General features: G+C 55.3%; 1 protein-coding gene across 1 annotated transcript; it reads left to right on the top strand.

The window, feature by feature from the left end:
* The first annotated feature begins 2,765 nt into the window (after nt 1–2,765).
* GAL3ST3 (galactose-3-O-sulfotransferase 3) lies at nt 2,766–10,604 on the top strand. Its single transcript, XM_060017516.1, has 3 exons — nt 2,766–2,925; nt 6,334–6,567; nt 8,891–10,604. Exons 2-3 carry the CDS (start codon nt 6,446–6,448, stop codon nt 10,050–10,052), a joined length of 1,284 nt encoding a protein of 427 aa, XP_059873499.1. The 5' UTR covers nt 2,766–2,925; nt 6,334–6,445; the 3' UTR covers nt 10,053–10,604.
* The last annotated feature ends 7,071 nt before the right edge of the window (nt 10,605–17,675 follow it).

Below are 17,675 nucleotides of genomic sequence, written 5' to 3'. Positions count from 1 at the left end.
TTCATCGTCTCACGGACCGCAGCACTGACGTCCCGCCTTCCGGCCCGACTCCCTGGTCGGGCGTGAGAGGCCCGGACGCTTACGTTCCGGGGAGACTCGTTCCCCCGGCGGCCGCGCGCTGTGGGCGCCAAGCGGGAGGTTGCAGCCGATGCCTGTGATAAAACAGTGTCTGATTGTCTGCCCGCCCACCCCCGGCCCAGGCATGGATGAATGGGCTGAAAGGGGATCGGAGCCGGGAGCGAAGTGGGCCCTCCCGGCTGAGCTCCAGCTGCCGACCTGGGGGAAGGGCCACACTAAAGCCCCTTTTTCCACCTTCCTGGCCGGCTCAAATGTCATCTCCTCTAAGCTGTCTCCCGCCTTTCCTACCCTGGAGTGCCCGTAACACGTCGAAACTTTGTTTTGAATTCTTTCTTGCCCTTTCTCCGCACTTCCAACTCCAAGACAGGAGTTTTTACTGGCTCGCAGTACCTGGCGTTAAGGAGGCGATCAATAAATGATTACTGAAAAAAAAAAAAAAACACAAATGTAACAGTCTTTCTGGTTACAGGATTTGGGTCTTTTTTAGTCTTGAAAATAACTCAGGGGATTCCCTGGCTGTCCAGTGGCTAGGACTCAGTGCTTTCACTGTGGAGCCGGGGTTCCACCCCTGGTCAGGAAACTAAGACCCCACAGGCCTCACGGCGCAGCCAAAAAAAATAAAGAAAATAAACTCAGGACCTTTTCTTCCCTCATCCCCACCAGCCTACCATTGCAGCTGACCCTGTCTGCTGCTCCCCTACCTCACCAGTGGCCTGTGCCCCTGAGGGAGGGATGGGCGGGTGCCCCATGCTTGCCCACCTTCTACTTCTCCCTGTCCTGACCAGTCAATTCAGTTAACCTTCCCCCCTCTGCCACTAGCTGTGAGGTCCCTCTCCCATTCTAGCTCTGCTCTTTCACTGACAGCCAGGCTCCCGTCCTGTGTGAGTGTGTGTGTGTTGGGTGAGAGAGCTGGGAACCTCAGAATGGTCTCCTTTCCCCCTGACACCCACATCTTTCAGATCTTCTCTCTAGCATGCTCTATTTCACCAACCACCCCCAACAGAGGAGTAGCTGGGAGCAGGGAAAAAAGAATGGGATGTCAGGTCCAGGGAAGGTGAGATTTAGGAGAGACAAAGAAAAGGACTGGACCAGGAAGGTTGCTCACATCCTAACCCAGGCTGGGAAATTCTCTTTGCTCCCACCCAAACCTGGACCTTCCCCTTTTCATCACTACCACCATCCCAGTCTCCTGACACTCCCAGAGGAGAAGCCAAACCCAGAAAGGACAGAAGAAAGAACAGCAGTGCCCTCCCCTCCAGCTTGTCAGCCCACTCAGGCAGCACCATTCCTGACCCAGAGGAAGTGTCTTTCTGCTCCCTGTAACTGGAGAGCCACTGCAGGTCATCTGAGGCCAAAGGCCCCAAAGCATGTGTATGTGCTAGGGAAGAGGTTGGGGGTCTCTGAGGCAGGATAAACTAAGGGCCGATGGGTGAAGATGCAATGTAGCCAGGGCCAGAAAAGGACAGGCCAATTGGGGCCTCATTTTCTCCCAACAGCCCTGGGACCCAGGCAGGATATGACCCTCCTCCAGTTGTGCGGAAGGGAAGACTGAGGGGCAGAGAGACACTGATGTCCCCAAGGGGTCAAACTGGGACCACAAGCAGTTCTCTTGACTCTGAGAGTCCCCATTCCCTTCTCCTTAACAAGGACCCTCACACGATACCTATCTGTGTGGGTCTAGCACGGAATCCAGTCCCCTCCTTCCCATACCAGGCAAGGTCCCAGTTTGGGGTGGCTACCCCAGCTCCAGGATCCTTGCCATACCAGGCCAGGAAGGCAGGAGAAAGCAGGGGTTCCTGAGAACCACATAACTAAATGTGCGGCTGGGGCTCTTGGTGTCTGGTACGACTTTGGGAGCTGCTGCTGCTTGGCTCCCAGGTGGCTGGAGCTAAGGACAAAGAAGGCAGTAGAAAATTCAGGATCCTCACACAGAGTTCACACAGAGCCTTCACATGTATCATCTCTGCAGCCTGAGAACAGCTCCAAGAACAGCTCCCTATTGTAGAGCTGGAAGCATCCAGGCCCAGGAAGTTACCTCTTGACTCCGGAACTTAAGTTCAACCCGGGTTGAACTTCGGTTCTCTGATTCCCAGCACACAAGTGCCTAGGCAGGGGTCCCGGGCCCACTACAGTTCTGGCCAAGAGTGAGTGGATCTGGACTCCCGGTGCAGAGTAGGAGTGGGTCAGCAGCAGGGGCTGGAAAGGAAAGGGTCCCTAGGGGTGTGAGGAAAGATGGGACCAGACCCCAGGCTGGAGGGTATTTCTCGGCTGGAGGTGGAAAGAGGAGAAGGGGGTGGGGGGAAACCATGTAGGTACTTGTACATGTACCTGTGTCTCTAACTCTCCCAGGGCCTACCCCGCCCAAGGGTGACCAGTGGGGCCCAGCAAAGCCGGAGTATCCAGATACCGTCCAGGCCTCAGTTTCCCCTCCTGTAGAGTGAGGGCAAGCAGCTGGCCACCTTGGTGTCCAGACTCTGCAAAGGCTGCCCAGGGAAGATGCCCGCATGCGAAGACGCCACTCGGAGAGTGTTCTCGGGGAGCCTGCGAGTCAGGGCTGCCCCCTCCCCTTCCCACTCCTCTTCCCCTCCCCCTCCCCTGCTCGCCGGCCCCCGCCCCCGCCCCGCCTCCGCCTCCGGTGTGCGATGGGGGGCGGGCGGCGGGCAGAGCCAAGAGCAGCGGAGCTGAGCTGACGCTGCCACCTGATCCCATCCAGGCACGGAGAGGCGAGCGACCAGCACTCTGCTCGCAGGGCCCCCAGCGCCCTCGGACCCTCAGCGGATTTCGCGGCCAAGGTTGGGAGGTAGCGGCGACCACCCTCAACCCGGGTCAAAGCAGAGCTCGCTCAGCGTAAGTACTGCAGCGGGACGGCCTGGGGCTGGAGGCGCGGGGGTGGACCGGACCAGGATGGGGGATGCCGGCTGGGCGGGAGGGTGCCGTGGGGGCCAGTCCCCGAAGAGCATGAGGAGGCGGGCTCTTGGCCCCCTGCAGAGCAGGAGAGGACGCGGGTGAGAGAGAGAATCTGGCCTATCCCTTATGGGGACCAGATCCCAGTGACCGATCCCTGGGGGAGGCTGGGATGCAATTGAGGGAATGGGGGCTGGGAGGGTGGGCAGTAGTGATGAAGAGAGGAGGATGAAGGGAATTCAGAGGCAGGGATGACGTGGGGGTGGATGACAGGGAGAGGGGACTGGAGGAGGGGGGGCTGACCTGGCGCAGGCCGGGGGTTGGGGGGGAAGAAAGGAAGGAAAAGAGGAAGGTTGAATAATATTTGATCTCCTGGGCCACTAATTTGCAGCCCGCTCAGCCCTTGGCCCTTTCCTCTTTAGTGCACTGGGCAGTTGCCCTACACAGTGGGCTGTGCCATCCTCAGGTAAGGATAGAGTCTCCAGGTCATCCGACGGTCAGATGCGGGTGGTCCAGGCCAGGGTGCCCCCCCCCGTCCTCCAAAGGCACCAATATCAGCCCTAGAGCTTACAGGGAGAGAGCAAAGGGCTTATGTGGGAGTGGGTGGGCATCCAGGCCGGTTTGCAAAGCTTTGGCTAGCTAAACCATTTCTTCTTTGGTTCCCTGGAGAAAGGAAAGCAATTTGCAAAACCAGGCAGCAGCCTGAGGTTGATTGTTCTGACTAAAATTAGCACTGATTTTCTGATGAGGCTGGGCACCCTGACTTGTCTCGGACGACTGAGGGAAACTCTGTCTCCACAGAGAAGGCACCGGGGATGCCAGGGAGTAGTCTGAAACATGTGAGGGGCAGGAGCCAGGGCTGTTGCTCTAAATTCTGGCCCCAGCAGACTGCCGCCCACCCCACACCGCCCCGGAGGTTACAAAGAGAAACCCAGCCCCAGGTGGCCCCCTTCCTGGGTGCCAGTGACCTGACTCCATCTCCAGAATAGGCATCGCGGAGTGAACTTGCCAAGGGAAGGGAGGCCTCCTCCAGTGTCCGAGCAGCACCCTCTCTCGGGACCTGGAATGTTTAGCCTGGCCGAGTGCCCACCCAGAGGAGACAGGGTTACTGCTTTGAAATACCTGAAGGTCTGTCATGGAGAAAAAACGGTTCGTGTGGTGTAGCAGGGCAGTACTAGCAACCATGAGAGTGGGAGGTGGAAGGGGACAAGGGGAGGAGGGCGCTGCCAGTGGCAGGCTGATCCCAGCTGTCCCAGAGAGAACTTCTGAACAGCCAAGGCTGCTCAGAAACGGACCAGGCTGTATGTGAAGGCGGTGAGCATCCAGTCATTGACCGGGAACACGCAGAAGCTGGTGCCCACCTTGGAGGGCTGGTGTCCAGGGGATTCTTGTGGTGATGATACCCTGTGGGCCTCAGACTGGGGTCTGGCTGGCTGCCCAGGGCTAAGCCATGGAGGGGAGTGGGATGGAGGGGGCTACCAAGCACCCCATCACCCTTCTCTATATGGCCTGGCTGAAGCGTCTCCCAGGGAAAGTCCCACTGCAGCTCTCTCCAGGCTTGACCTCTCCTTGGCTGACCCAGAGGCCACTGAAAAATAGGGTGGTTTCAGTGAGTTGAGCAAAGATGGGAGTAGGCTGGCCCTCCACTTGGCCCCCTTGGGAAACTCCTGCCTGGTCACCAACTCCTCTAGGCAGGATAAGTGACAGGGAAAGAAGGTGTGCATCTCGAGAGGGCCTTGGCTGTGGCTCCCTCCTGCCGGCAGCCTCACGTGGGCAGCGCCAGCCCTCCTCTGCCCTAGCCATCCTTGAAGACAGAGGGACCTTAGCTTGGTTGCCCTCTGTGGCTGGACCTTTCATACCCCTTGGCTCCGGGAGGATTAAGGCTATCTGCAGGGGTGGAGGAAATCAGGTGATGGGAACTGGAGAGAAGGGAAAGGCGTAACCAGTACACCTTTCCACCCAAACAGGTTTAAATGTAATCCAGGATTAATTGGGGGAAGGGGGGGCTAAAGGAGAAGGATTGGAAGCCAAGTGCAGGGGCCTAGGGGAAGGTCATGGTCAAAAGAGTTTTACCATTACCTCAACCCTCCTGGGACTGAGGTGTCCTAGTTCCACACACATGCACATGCCCATAACGTTCCAGGCTCCCCCTCCCCTTTGGAGACGGGTGTGTGCGAGGATGAAGCCAAACCTGAACCTGGAGACTGAGGCTGCTGAGACAGAGAGCCCACCCTAACTGGGGGGCAGTCATTGCTACTGAAGCTGACTTTCCCCTGGAGCTGCCCTTGACCCAAGACAATCATGTGGGGATGGGTAACTGACCAGAAACCAGGCCCTTCTCCTGCCTCTCACTGCTGCCGCTCAGCTGGGATAGAGGCCCACCTCTCCTGGAGAGTCTCAGCAGAGCAAGCTCTGTATTCCCCTCCCCCCTCCCTTGGCCAGGCACCTCTCACTGCAATCGTCTGATGCGGTGGCCAGGGTTTCAGGTGTCTGGGGATGGAATCCAGATAGGGTTCCAGGATTTCAAGTCCTCCTTTCTTTCCCTCGTGGATTTATTGGTCTTGGGCCCTCGGGGCTCAGAAGCATGCAGGATTGCCAGAGTCCAGGGCAGGGATGGGGAAATCAGTTCTCTGTAGAAGCAGCACACATACTGTCTGAGGGCATGGACTTTGGAGCCGGAAGGAACAGATCTGAATCCAGACTCTGCTAATACCACCTGCATGACCACGGACAAGTGACATCATCTCTTAGAGCCTCAGTTTCCTTGTCTGTGAAATGGGAATACCTATGTTAGGCTTGCAGCGAGGATTAAATGGGATTAAGTGTGTGGTAGTATAATATGTAGAGAAAGCCTCTTCCTCATGTCAGAGACTCAAGAAAGTGAACACCTGGTCAGTGTTTCTGAGGAGCTCAGCGTCTGGGGAGTCAAGACCAACTCGTTGGCTGAGGCAATGAGGCAAGGAGTCCTAGAGGAGAGGAAACCCCGAATTGAGACTTCTGTGCCCTGAGCCAAGTGCTGGTGCTAAGGCACATCTACAGGGGAGACAGACACAAATGGCCATGAGACAAAGACAATTAGGGGCAGGCAGAAAAGCAGAGACAGGGCTCAAGGAAGGGAGTGGCTACAGCCTGAAGGGCTGGCCAGACCCCAGAGCGTGTAATTCCACCCAAGACTAAGTTATCTGGAGCAGTGTGGAGATAGGGTCATGGTAACAGGAGGTAGGAATCTGATCTTCCCTGGCCTCTCTGCTCACCCCACCCTTTGCAGCTCTCCTTTGCAGCAGTCCTGTTGGGGCTCGGAGCCCATCTTCTCTGCCTGCTACAAACCTGTTTGCCTCCTTCTCCTGCCAGGCCTCACAGGAACACTGGCCCTGCTACCAGAGCCCCAGGAGCCCCCATGAGTGCCGGCGAAGGCAGTCCTGGATAGTGAGGCCCTGGCTGGTCCAGGGGTGGGTACCCCATCATGCCACCCATCCTCCAGCGCCTGCAGCAGGCCACCAAGATGAGCCGCAGGAAAATCCTGCTGCTGGTGCTAGGATGCAGCACCTTAAGCCTCCTCATCCACCAGGGGGCGCAGCTCAGCTGGTAAGGGGGCGGGGCCTCGGTGAGGGGGCGGGGCTCGGCAGTTGGGGTCCTCTAGAAGTCAGCTGCCTGGTTAGCGTTAGCAGACGGGAGCTCTCCTCGTTCCTTAAAGCTGCCAGAAGAGTCCATCTTATGATGGGCTTTGCTCCTTCCCTCTGTTCTGAAAGCGCTTTCCATACATTCTCTTTAGATTCACACAACCTCCCTGGGCAGGGACTTCACTGAAAGGGTTGAGTGAGTAATCTGGGATTCTATTCCAGCTCGAGTCTTCCCTCGGCATCTCCTTCTGAGTGCCTCCCTGTCAGAAGGCAGAGATGTTGAATATTCTCCAAAGTGAGAAGGAACTTTAAGACCAAAAAATGAAGTGGGCGACTCCATAAACTGCAACTATGAAGTTTATTGTGGGTAACTTACATACAGGCAGGAAAGAACGATCGGACAGTCAATCCAGAGGCCTCCGCCGCATTCGCCGCGGCACCGAAAGGGGTACAGGGGGGTTTAAAGGGGCCAGAGCTAAAAACAGAATCTGACTATTAGGGAGAAGCACATCCGCGTGGATGGGAAGGACGAGGTTCCTCCCCGCCCCCGGGGGGGTGGGTCTCATGGCCATTAACCATCTGCATCAGCAAAAGACACTCTTGCAGTTTTCACATGGGATGAAGGCAAGCGTAAAGGTTGGCAGGGAACTTATCGGGCTTGGACGCACCCCTTGTTCGTAGGCTAAAGCTCAGTTTCGCAGAAAGGGGAGGGGGTAGGACTGTGGCCCTACGATGGAGCTGACAAGATGGAGACAGTGTGTTTCAGCCACACACCCCCAGAGAAGTGCAAACAACTTTCTCACTACTGTTGTGCTGGCCAAGCCTCCTCACTTCTCTGAGCCCATTTGCTCATCTATGAAATGGGAATGATGTATGTGTGACCCAGCCAGTCACCCTGATACAGGATACCATGTGATGACTAGTAGCAACCCTGACCCTGCTCCTGGCTCACTGTGAACCCAGTGAATCCTTGCACCCCCTCAGGGCCTCAATTTCACCATGTGCTACATGGTCTGCCCATGAGAACAGTGTGAATGGGCCCCGTCCCTCTTGCCAGATGATTTGCTGGTCTTCAGGAGCATCCATGCAGACGTTATCCTGAACCCAAACCAGCCACTGATAGGAAGTCTCAATGGTATTCTCAAAGCTGCTTAGAGTTGTCCTTGTTACATGACGCTGAGGATGGCAGAAAAGAAACAGGAGAGTGACTCAAAGTCTGAAGGGAACTCACAGGTCACCTGTAATCCCGAAGGCCCTTGTTTCAGGAATGAGGAAACAGAAATGAAAGCTTCATGAACGCTAGGATTATTATGTTTTTTATACTATCATATTTCTTGAGCCTAGAACGGTACCTGGCACATAGTAGATGCTTTAAAAAAATACTACTTGAATAAATGAATAAGGTTCCAGAGGACTTAACAGAATCACATAACAACAGGTTCCTTCAAAGCCCATGCCACTCACCTACAATGTGAGTAGCCAGTGGAAAGAAGACAGAGAGCAAGAGGATTTGGTGACTTAATCTGAGTTGCCAAACTTATAGAAATGATTTTTCTCCTTCTGTTCCTCAGTTTGTACATCTGTGAAGTGGAATTCCTCAAGGATCTCCAAGGGCCTTTGTCCTTGTGTTATCTTTTATGTGTAACGAAGTTACCTCAAAACTTAGCAGCTGAAAACATTAAACATTTATTATGTCACTCCTGTGGGTCAGGAACCCAGGTGTGCCCTAGCTGCATACCTCTGGCTCAAGGTCTTTCACGGAGTTGCAATCAAGTTGGCTGCTGGGGATGCAGTCTCATCTGAAGCCTTGATTGGAAGGGCTCCACTTATAAGCCCATTCAAGTGGTTGGTGGCGGAGCCTTCAGCTCTTCAAGCAGGCTGATGGACTGAGGGCCTCGTTCCTTGGGGACTGTTCCCACCTGGTACCTCCTTGTCCCCTGCATGAGCTGCCCTAGAGAGAGTGAAAGATACCAAGACAGAAAACATAATCTTCTTATAATGTAATCTCACAAGTGACATCCCACTATTTCCGCCCTGTTCTACTACCTAAGAGGCATCAATAAGTCCCACTCATATTCAAGAGAAGGGACATACACAAGAGCGTGAATGCCAGGAGGTCAGCAGGGATCACGGGGGTCATCTTAGAGGCTGCCCACCATACGCCTCTACTGTTCTGTGGGTAAAGCCCAGGATGAGCCCTGGCCCATCCCCACCATCCTTGGGGAGAAGCAGGGTCAAGCCGCACCCTTCTTACTTCCTCCTCCCTGCACACCCCCTGAACCCTGCAGGTACCCCAAGCTGTTCCCTCAGAGCTGCCCGCCTCTGCAGGACTCTCCGCCGCGCCCCAAGCACATGACCGTAGCCTTTCTGAAGACGCACAAGACTGCGGGCACGACAGTGCAGAACATCCTGTTCCGCTTCGCCGAGCGCCACAACCTGACCGTGGCCCTGCCACACCCGAGCTGCGAGCACCAGTTCTGCTACCCGCGCAACTTCTCGGCGCACTTCGTGCACCCGGCCACGCGGCCACCGCACATGCTGGCCAGCCACCTGCGCTTCGACCGCGCGGAGCTGCAGCGCCTCATGCCCCCGGGCACCGTCTACGTCACCATCCTGCGCGAGCCGGCCGCCATGTTCGAGTCGCTCTTCAGCTACTACAACCAGTACTGCCCCGCCTTCCGGCGCGTGCCCAACGCGTCGCTCGAGGCTTTCCTGAGCGCGCCCGAGGCCTACTACCGCGCGGGCGAGCACTTCGCCATGTTCGCGCACAACACGCTGGCCTACGACCTGGGCGGCGACAACGAGCGCAGCCCGCGCGACGACGCTGCCTACCTGGCGGGCCTCATCCGCCAGGTGGAGGAGGTCTTCTCGCTCGTCATGATCGCCGAGTACTTCGACGAGTCGCTCGTGCTGCTGCGGCGCCTGCTGGCTTGGGACCTAGACGACGTGCTCTACGCCAGGCTCAACGCGCGCGCCGCCAGCTCGCGCCTCGCCGCCATCCCCGCGGCTCTCGCGCGGGCCGCGCGCGCCTGGAACGCGCTCGACGCCGGCCTCTACGACCACTTCAACGTCACCTTCTGGCGCCGCGTGGCGCTCGCCGGACGCGCCTGCGTGGAGCGCGAGGCGCGCGAGTTGCGAGAGGCCCGAGAGCGCCTGCTGCGGAGCTGCTTTGGTGAGGAACCTGTGCTGCGGCCTGCGGCGCAGATCCGCACCAAGCAGCTGCAGCCCTGGCAGCCCAGCCGCAAGGTGGACATCATGGGCTACGACCTGCCCAGCGGCCGCGCCGGCCCGGCCACCGAGGCCTGCCTCAAGCTGGCCATGCCCGAGGTGCAGTACTCGAGCTACCTGCTGCGCAAGCAGAAGCGCCGAGGTGGCGTGCGCCCCCGGCCCGAACCGGTCCTGGACAATCCCCCTCCTCGGCCCATCCGGGCGCTGCCCCGGGGCCACTGAGCTCCGGATGGGAGTCCGGACCCTGCCCTGCCCACCAGGATCTTGCCTAGGGCTGCCTCCAGGTCCCACCCCATCGGGGCCCTTTCTCCTGAGAGGGGCTGCAGCAGTACTTGGGGGCGCAGCTCCCTGTCTGAGCCCATCTCCCGAGGGGGAGCTGAACCCCGCCTTCGGGGAGGGTGCTGTTAGGCCCGATCGAGCCCCGGGCCACCCTCTCCTCCGTCCTAACTGGTTGGTGGCTTTGCCAAGAGGTCTGAGACCCGTGCAGAACCGCCCACCCTGCCTTTTTATGGGGATTGAGGACCCCCACCTGTCTTCCCCAAGTGGATGAGCCCATGCCACAGAAAGGGGCTGAGCCCTGGGGAAGGTTGTGCTGCCTGTCAGCCTCCCCGGCTCTTGCTCTTCCTGCCAGGGGTCAGAGGCCCCCCCACACTGTCCGTCTTCCAGGTTCCACCCTTCCCGCAGACCTAAGCTGCTCCCAGACCCCCAGAACCCAGAGTTCTTGGGTTGAGCTTTTTGGTTGGTTGGTTTTCCTTGTTTTTAATAAAATATTTTAAAATGTACAGATTGCATGTCACTCATTAAAAGCCAGATTCCCCACGTTTGAGGATGAGGCAGATGCCCAAGAATAGGTGTGGCTGTTACCATGAGGATGGGGCCCCAGTGAAACCAAGCAGGACCCTGTAGGGCTCCTGGCACAGAAGCCTTTTCATGTCCCCCATTTCTTGTTTGTAGGGGATGCAGACTCCCACCTCCATGACCTTCCCTGAGTTCCAAAGGGCAGATTCTAACGGTTGCTAATCAGGGAAAGGAGGGGATGCGGAGACAAGGGAGGAGAGCCAAGAACAATAGTGCAGCCTTGGGGCAGGTCCTGGTTCACCTCAAGGGACACACATAACAATATCTTTTGAGCTTTATAGAACTAAAACCCCCAATAAATGGAAGATGTCAGCATTCTTCATTCCAGAGAAGACTGCCTGAGGCTAGAAAGAACAAGAGAAGCTCATCAAGAGATTACCTGAGACCAGATTAAAGGAGTGCAGGCCCTGCACACACACTTATCAGCAACCCCGCCCTTGAATCATTGCTATAAAACTCCTTACCAAATCCTCCCAGGTGGGACACAGTTTTCGAGGGCAGGAGCCTGCTGTGTCCCCCCTTTGCCTGGCAAAGCAATAAAGTTATTCTTTTCTACGTCCCCCAAAACTCTGTCTCCAAGATTCGATTAGGCACCGGTGCACGGAGGCTGAGTTTTCGGCGTCACCAGGCTCAATCACTGCCCTTCCCAGAGGCTCACGACACTCAGCAAGCCCTTGATTGACTGGGTTCACCAGACTGGCCACCCCAGCCCCACTCACTTCTCTTTGAGAAGATCTAAATCATGCCTTTTCATTCATTTCAGCACCATGTATTGAGCGTCATCCCCCTAACTTAGGGACACAGGGGAACAAGGCAGATAGGACCTTTATCCTCATGGGAAAACACTGACAACCCCTCCTTGGGCAGAGCAGAGGCTGGAAGGAGGATCATTTCAGGTCAGGAGAGGCTTAACTCAGGACTTTATCTCCATTTTGAGTCACTGACTTCACCACTGGTCTTCCTTCCCCACAAGAAGACAACACTGACTCATGAGGACCACTCCCTGCCTCCAATGTCCTTTAGCACAGTAATACACCCAGCACTTTCAAATGAAACCTCTGTTAAGACCAGCAGAGAATCAGGACTTTTCCTGTTACTTTCTTCAGTGCTATATTGACACATCTGGACAAGCAATAAAAACAATAGCTTGGGCTTCCCTGGTGGCGCAGTGGTTGAGAGTCCGCCTGCCGATGCAGGGGACACGGGTTCGTGCCCTGGTCCGGGAAGATCCCACATGCCGCAGAGCAGCTGGGCCTGTGAGCCATGGCCGCTGAGCCTGCGCGTCCGGAGCTGGTGCTCCACAACGGGAGAGGCCACAACAGTGAGAGGCCCGCGTACCGCAAAAAAAAAAACAAAAACAAAAACAAAAGAAACAATAGCTAACATGGTATACTATGTGCCAACTGCTGTTGAAGGGCTTCACGTGTATTAATTAATGAGATAGGTACCATTTTATGGATGAGGGAATTGAAACTGGGAGAGGTTAAGTGATGCTCAGGGTCACACAGCTAGAGTTTGAACCCAGACTGATAGTTCCTAAGTGCTCTCACACTGCCACTAGAATAAAGGAGCTCCCACTCCCCAGGCTAGGCTGATGCCCAGGATCTTCCCCAAAAGAATGATAAGTGAAGAAACCAAGACATTGCTGTCAGCTCCTCTTCCTTTTATCTTTCACAGAGACAATCGCTGGCCTGGTTGGGCAATGGAGATTGCAAGGTTTAGTTGGCAGGTTATATGACTCTCCCTGGGCTTGAAAACACAGCACTTTTTACAGTGGCACTCTGGAAAAGGCAAAAGACAATAATTAGAGACCTGCAAAGACATAATTAGGTTTCTGGTGTTAAGCAGCTTTAAAGAATTGTACTAGACTCGGGCTTCCCTGGTGGCGCAGTGGTTGAGAGTCCGCCTGCAGATGCAGGGGACACGGGTTCATGCCCCGGTCCAGGAAGATCCCACATGCCGCAGAGCGGCTGGGCCCGTGAGCCATGGCCGCTGGGCCTGCGCGTCCAGAGCCTGTGCTCCGCAACGGGAGAGGCCACAGCAATGAGAAGCCCGTGTACGGCAAAAAAAAAAAGCATTGTACTAGACTCAAAGTCATCTATCCAAAAACAAGCAGTCAGACATGCTGTGGCCCTCAGGCCAAGAAGATGTCTGTCCACTACTGTCCCCCACCCCTGCTCCCCCCAGCCCTAGCCTCTGGTCATACCTTTGCCAGGAACATCCTTCACCGTGCCCTGTATCCTCCTGGAAAACTCATACATACCTTTAGATTTGCCTTCATAGGCCTCTCCTGCCTTCCTTCATCCTCAGGCAGCTGGGCCTCTTTTATAGACCTTGCCCCACTTCAGCAAAGAGCACAACTCTGGACTCAGAAAAATCTGGATTCAGGGACTAACTGGAATCATCTGGAATTATCAGGCCACAGGAGAGGGTTTCTCTGTTTGCGGTAGGAGCAAGGGCAGATCCTAAGCAGACACTGAATCAAAGATTAGCCTTCAGTGGCTGAGACTCTGGTCTGAACATCTCCAGCTTCAGCCACAACCCAGAGGAACAGGCCCCGGCCCCTGAGACCCCAGTGCCCTGCAGAGAGACTCCTTCCATCTGTGCCCTTTGTACATGTCTCCTCCTTGAGAAGCTCACGCTCAGGTCTGGGACAGATGTGTAAGCAGCAACCTGGGTGACAGTGACTTGACGGAAGCAACTACCTCCATCAGTGCTTTGGAATTCAAACCCTGGCTCTGCCACCTACTGGTTACACGACCTTGGTCTTAGCATTTGAGCCTCACTTTCCTCGTCTGTGAAATGAACCCTCCAGAGCTTTGTGAACAGTAGTTGAGATAAGGCACTTAGCACGGTGCCCGACACATGGAAATGTCCCCAAAGTGGCCGCTCTGGCATCATCAGGGCTCCTTCGAGACAGACACCCTTCACGCTGTAGATGTTATAGGTTGGCACATCTATTCCAAGAGTTTTCCAGCAGATGGGAGAACGCACTTTGAGGTAAGGGTGGCTTTTTGCTCAAAGGCACTGTATGGATGAGCAGCAGCTTTGACTTTTATGATTACAGAAGGATGTGCAAAGCATGTGGGTGATGCCAAAAAGTCGGCCTCTGTGCATCTGTGCCTAATAAAATCTTAGAGACAGAGTTTTGGGTGAAGTAGAAAAGAATAGCTTTATTGCTTTACCAGGCAAAGGGGACACAGCGGTCTCCTGCCTCGAAAAATGTGTGTCCCTTGGGCTTCCCTGGTGGTGCAGTGGTTAACAATCTGCCTGCCAATGCAGGGGACATGGGCTCGAGCCCTGGTCTGGGAAGATCCCACATGCCTTGGAGCAACAAAGTCCGTGTGGCACAGCTACTGAGCCTTCGCTCTAGAACCCGCAAGCCACAGCTACTGAGCCTGCGTGCCACAACTACTGAAGCCCACGTGCCTAGAGCCTGTGCTCCGCAGCAAGAGGAGACACTGCAATGAGAAGCCCGAGTACCGCAATGAAGAGTAGCCCGCGCTCGCCACAACTAAAAACAAAGAATAGCCCCCGCTTGCCACAACTAGAGAAAGCCCACGCACAGCAACGAAGACCCAACACAGCCAAAAATAAATAAATAAAATTTATATATATAAAAAAAAGAAAACTGTGTGTCCCAACCCCGGAGGATTTGGAAGGAGTTTTATAGCAACAGTTGAGGGGTGGGGTTGCTGATAAGATTAGTGTGTGTGCAGGCCCTGCCCTCCTTTAATCTGATCTCAAGTAATCTCTCTCTCTGTCTTTTTTTTTTTTTTAATATATTTATTTATTGGCTGTGTTGGGTCTTCCTTGCTGTGCGTGGGCTTTCTCTAGTTGCGGTGAGTGGGGCTACTCTTTGTTGCTGTGCGTGGGCTTCTCATTGCGGTGGCTTCTCTTGTTGCGGAGCACGGACTCTAGGCGCACAGGCTTCAGTAGTTGCAGCACGCAGGCTCAGTAGTTGTGGCTCAAGGGCTCTAGAGCTCAGGCTCAGTAGCTGTGGCTCACGGGCTTAGTTGCTCCGGACCAGGGCTTGAGCTCGTGTTCCCTGCCAAGGGAAGCCCTCAGGTAATCTTTTTTTTTTTTTTGCGGTAAGCGGGCCTCTCACCGCTGCGGCCTCTCCCGTTGCGGCGCACAGACTCCGGACGCGCAGGCCCAGTGGCCATGGCTCACGGACCCAGCCGCTCCGCGGCACGTAGGATCCTCCCGGGCCACGGCACGAACCCGTGTCCTGTGCATCGGCAGGCAGACTCTCAACCACTGCGCCACCAGGGAAGCCCCTCAGGTAATCTCTTGATGAGCTTCTCCGGTTCCTTGAATCCGGTCTCAGGTGGTCTTCTCTGGAATGAAGAATGCTGACTGCACTTGTTGGGGGTTTTAGTTCTGTAAAGAGCTCAAATAAATTGTTCTGTGTGTCCCTTGAGGCGGAACCAAGATCCTGCCCCAAGGCTCCACTATTGTTCTTGGTTCCTCGTCCCTTGTCTCCGCATCCCCTCCCTTCCCCGATTAGCAACTGTTTGAATCTGCGCTTTGGAACTCAGGGAAGGTCATGGAGGCTGGAGTCTGTTCCCTACAACAAGAAATGGGGGACACGGAAAGGCTTCTGTGCCAGGAGACCCACAGGGTCCTGCTCAGTTTCATGGGGAGCAGAGGAGGACAGGAGTGTTTGCCTGAGCCGTCTGGAGAGGCGCCCTGGAGAAGGTGATAGGGATAGAGTAGGATAATCAAATAGTTAGTTTAGAAATTCCACTAGGGGACTGTAGATAGACAAGGAACTTTAGGGGGCTTTGGGAGACCACAGTAAGTTAATGATCACTGAGGAAAGCAATGGGAAAATCCTGAAACAATGTGGGCTTGCTTGACTCACGAAGCAGAGCAAGGTGCTTAGCAACAACACTAAGCAATGGAGGCACAAATCATGCCTCAAGACAATAAAACAATAGTAGAAAAATAATGCCTACATCCTGCCCAGTGATGTCAACAAGATAATGACCTCTAGGGCATACTCTCTGCACTCATAAAAAACAATAATTTAGGGAAAGGTGACATTTCAAAGTGAAAGACCCTCATTATACTGAGACCTGAAATAATTTTTCCATAGTGCCATGACAGTCCCAGATGGGCCATATAGGGTCAAAAAAATACCCCACCTGACATGTCGGAGGAGTTAATGATGGAAGACTCAAAGGAGAACGAGGAAGAAGGTGGTCTTCTCCCCCACCCCTCTTTTCCTTTGATTATAAAGATGTAACCCACTAAGTACTTGGGGCAGTGCAGCGAGATGCTCACCTGCCCGCTCCTAAGCCTCACAAGCATCCTATCCTAATTAATCACTTCTTATCTATCACTTTGCCTCTCACTGAATTCTTTCTGTGCTGAGACATAAAGAACCGGAGCCCCTTGGAGTTCCCTGAGGCATCACCTGGCAGTTTCAAAGCTGAGAACAGGGACAGGGAAGGGTGCTCCAGGTAGAGAATGCTGGGCTACCAGTGTGGGGAGAAGCATGCCAGTGTCCGGTTAGGAAAGGCCTTGAATCTCACGCTTCGAAGTCCAGCTTGTTCTGCACCGGACACTGGAATAAATGGAATGGCCAGAGATGACCAGCAGGGGGTGCTGGGCTGTCCCCAGAGGGGAGGGAGTCACCGTCTCAGCCCGTCTGTAGCCCATTCCTGGCACAGCAGTGCACCAGGTAGGGAGCTCTGTTATAGATGATGGAGCCACTGAGGGAAGCAGGAGAAAGGCCTTTAATAAACTGCAGATGCTGCAGGGAGAAGGCACGGTAAGGAGGGACGTGGCACCAGCTAACATTTATTGAGCACTTGCTACGTGCTGGGCGCTTTTCTCCATGCTTTCTGCATTTTAACTTATGTGCTTCTTAACAACAACCCCGTAAGGTAGATGCTATTCTTATCTTCTTTTCACAGAAGGGGAAACTGAGGTACAAAAAGGTGATGTGCCCAGGCTCACCCACACACTCAGGGAGAGCCTGAGCAAGGACCGAAACCAGAATGCAGGCTCCTTGTTAAAGAGCCTCTTTATAAAAGCCACTGAGAGTGGTTCGAGTGGGAGGGAGGGGCAGGGAGACACTTTGGGTGTCGGAGGTGAGGAAAGCAGGGATCTGCCAGCGCAATTGGCTGGCGGCGTCTGGGGCTGTGCGAGAGGAGTGGAGAGGGGCTGCAGGGCAAGAGAACCTGAGGAGAGGGGACAGCCCCCCAGGCCATCCAGAGAGGGGGATACAGGGCAGAAGGGGAGGTGATGGGGGGGACCTGAGCTGGGCTCTTCTGACCCAGCCAGGCCTCAGGAATCTGGCTGGCCATCGTCTCCTTCCCAGGAGTCCCCCAGCACCCTCCAGCAGGCCGAGGACAGGACAGGAACAGCGTCCTCCACCGCCCTCTCAACCCGCACCCCGATCTCATGGGATTTTCACAAAAGCCAGGCAATAGGAGTGCAGGAGTCAGACCCTAACCCCCCACTACGAATGGGGAGACTGAGCCCCGAGAGGGAATGTGGCTCAGAGGTGGCCTGGAGCCAGGGCAGAGTCAGGAGTGGGGACACTCCCATGAGTGTCCTGCCACCGGAGCCCCAGGAGGCAAGGTCCTGGGCCCTCTTTCCCAACTTGGCCTCCAGCCCAGGGCTCCCCTCCTGGGTGTTCCCGGGATCGTCAAACCCACTATGTGCAAACCGAACACTCATCTTCTGCCAAACCAGCTCCTTCTCCAGCACTCTCAGTTTCAGGGACCTGCGCCCCAGTTCCTGAGGATGTTCAAGCCCCAATCCTTGATGTCCCCTTCATGTGCCCCTCACCCTTTCCCCAGCACCACCTATCCGTCGTTGCATCCTGTAGATCCAGGCGCCTGAATAACTGGCATCAACCCACCTCTCTTTCCCAACATCTTCTGTAGTCCCAGCCATCAGAGTTTCTCTGCTGGTTATGCCAACAGCTTCCTAACTGACCCACCGGCCTCAGGATCCCCACAGCAAACAGAC

This window comes from Delphinus delphis, chromosome 8 (assembly GCF_949987515.2).
Source record: "Delphinus delphis chromosome 8, mDelDel1.2, whole genome shotgun sequence".
Lineage (NCBI taxonomy): Eukaryota > Metazoa > Chordata > Mammalia > Artiodactyla > Delphinidae > Delphinus > Delphinus delphis.
The sequence above is the reverse complement of the archived record's forward strand: the minus strand, read 5'-3'. Positions and strand labels throughout refer to the sequence as shown.

Coding starts and splice junctions, on each gene's coding strand:
- GAL3ST3 (XM_060017516.1), top strand. CDS start 6,446: ATGCCACCCATCCTCCAGCGCCTGCAGCAGGCCACCAAGATGAGCCGC. Junction 6,568..8,890: donor CAGGGGGCGCAGCTCAGCTG/GTAAGGGGGCGG, acceptor TGAACCCTGCAG/GTACCCCAAGCTGTTCCCTC.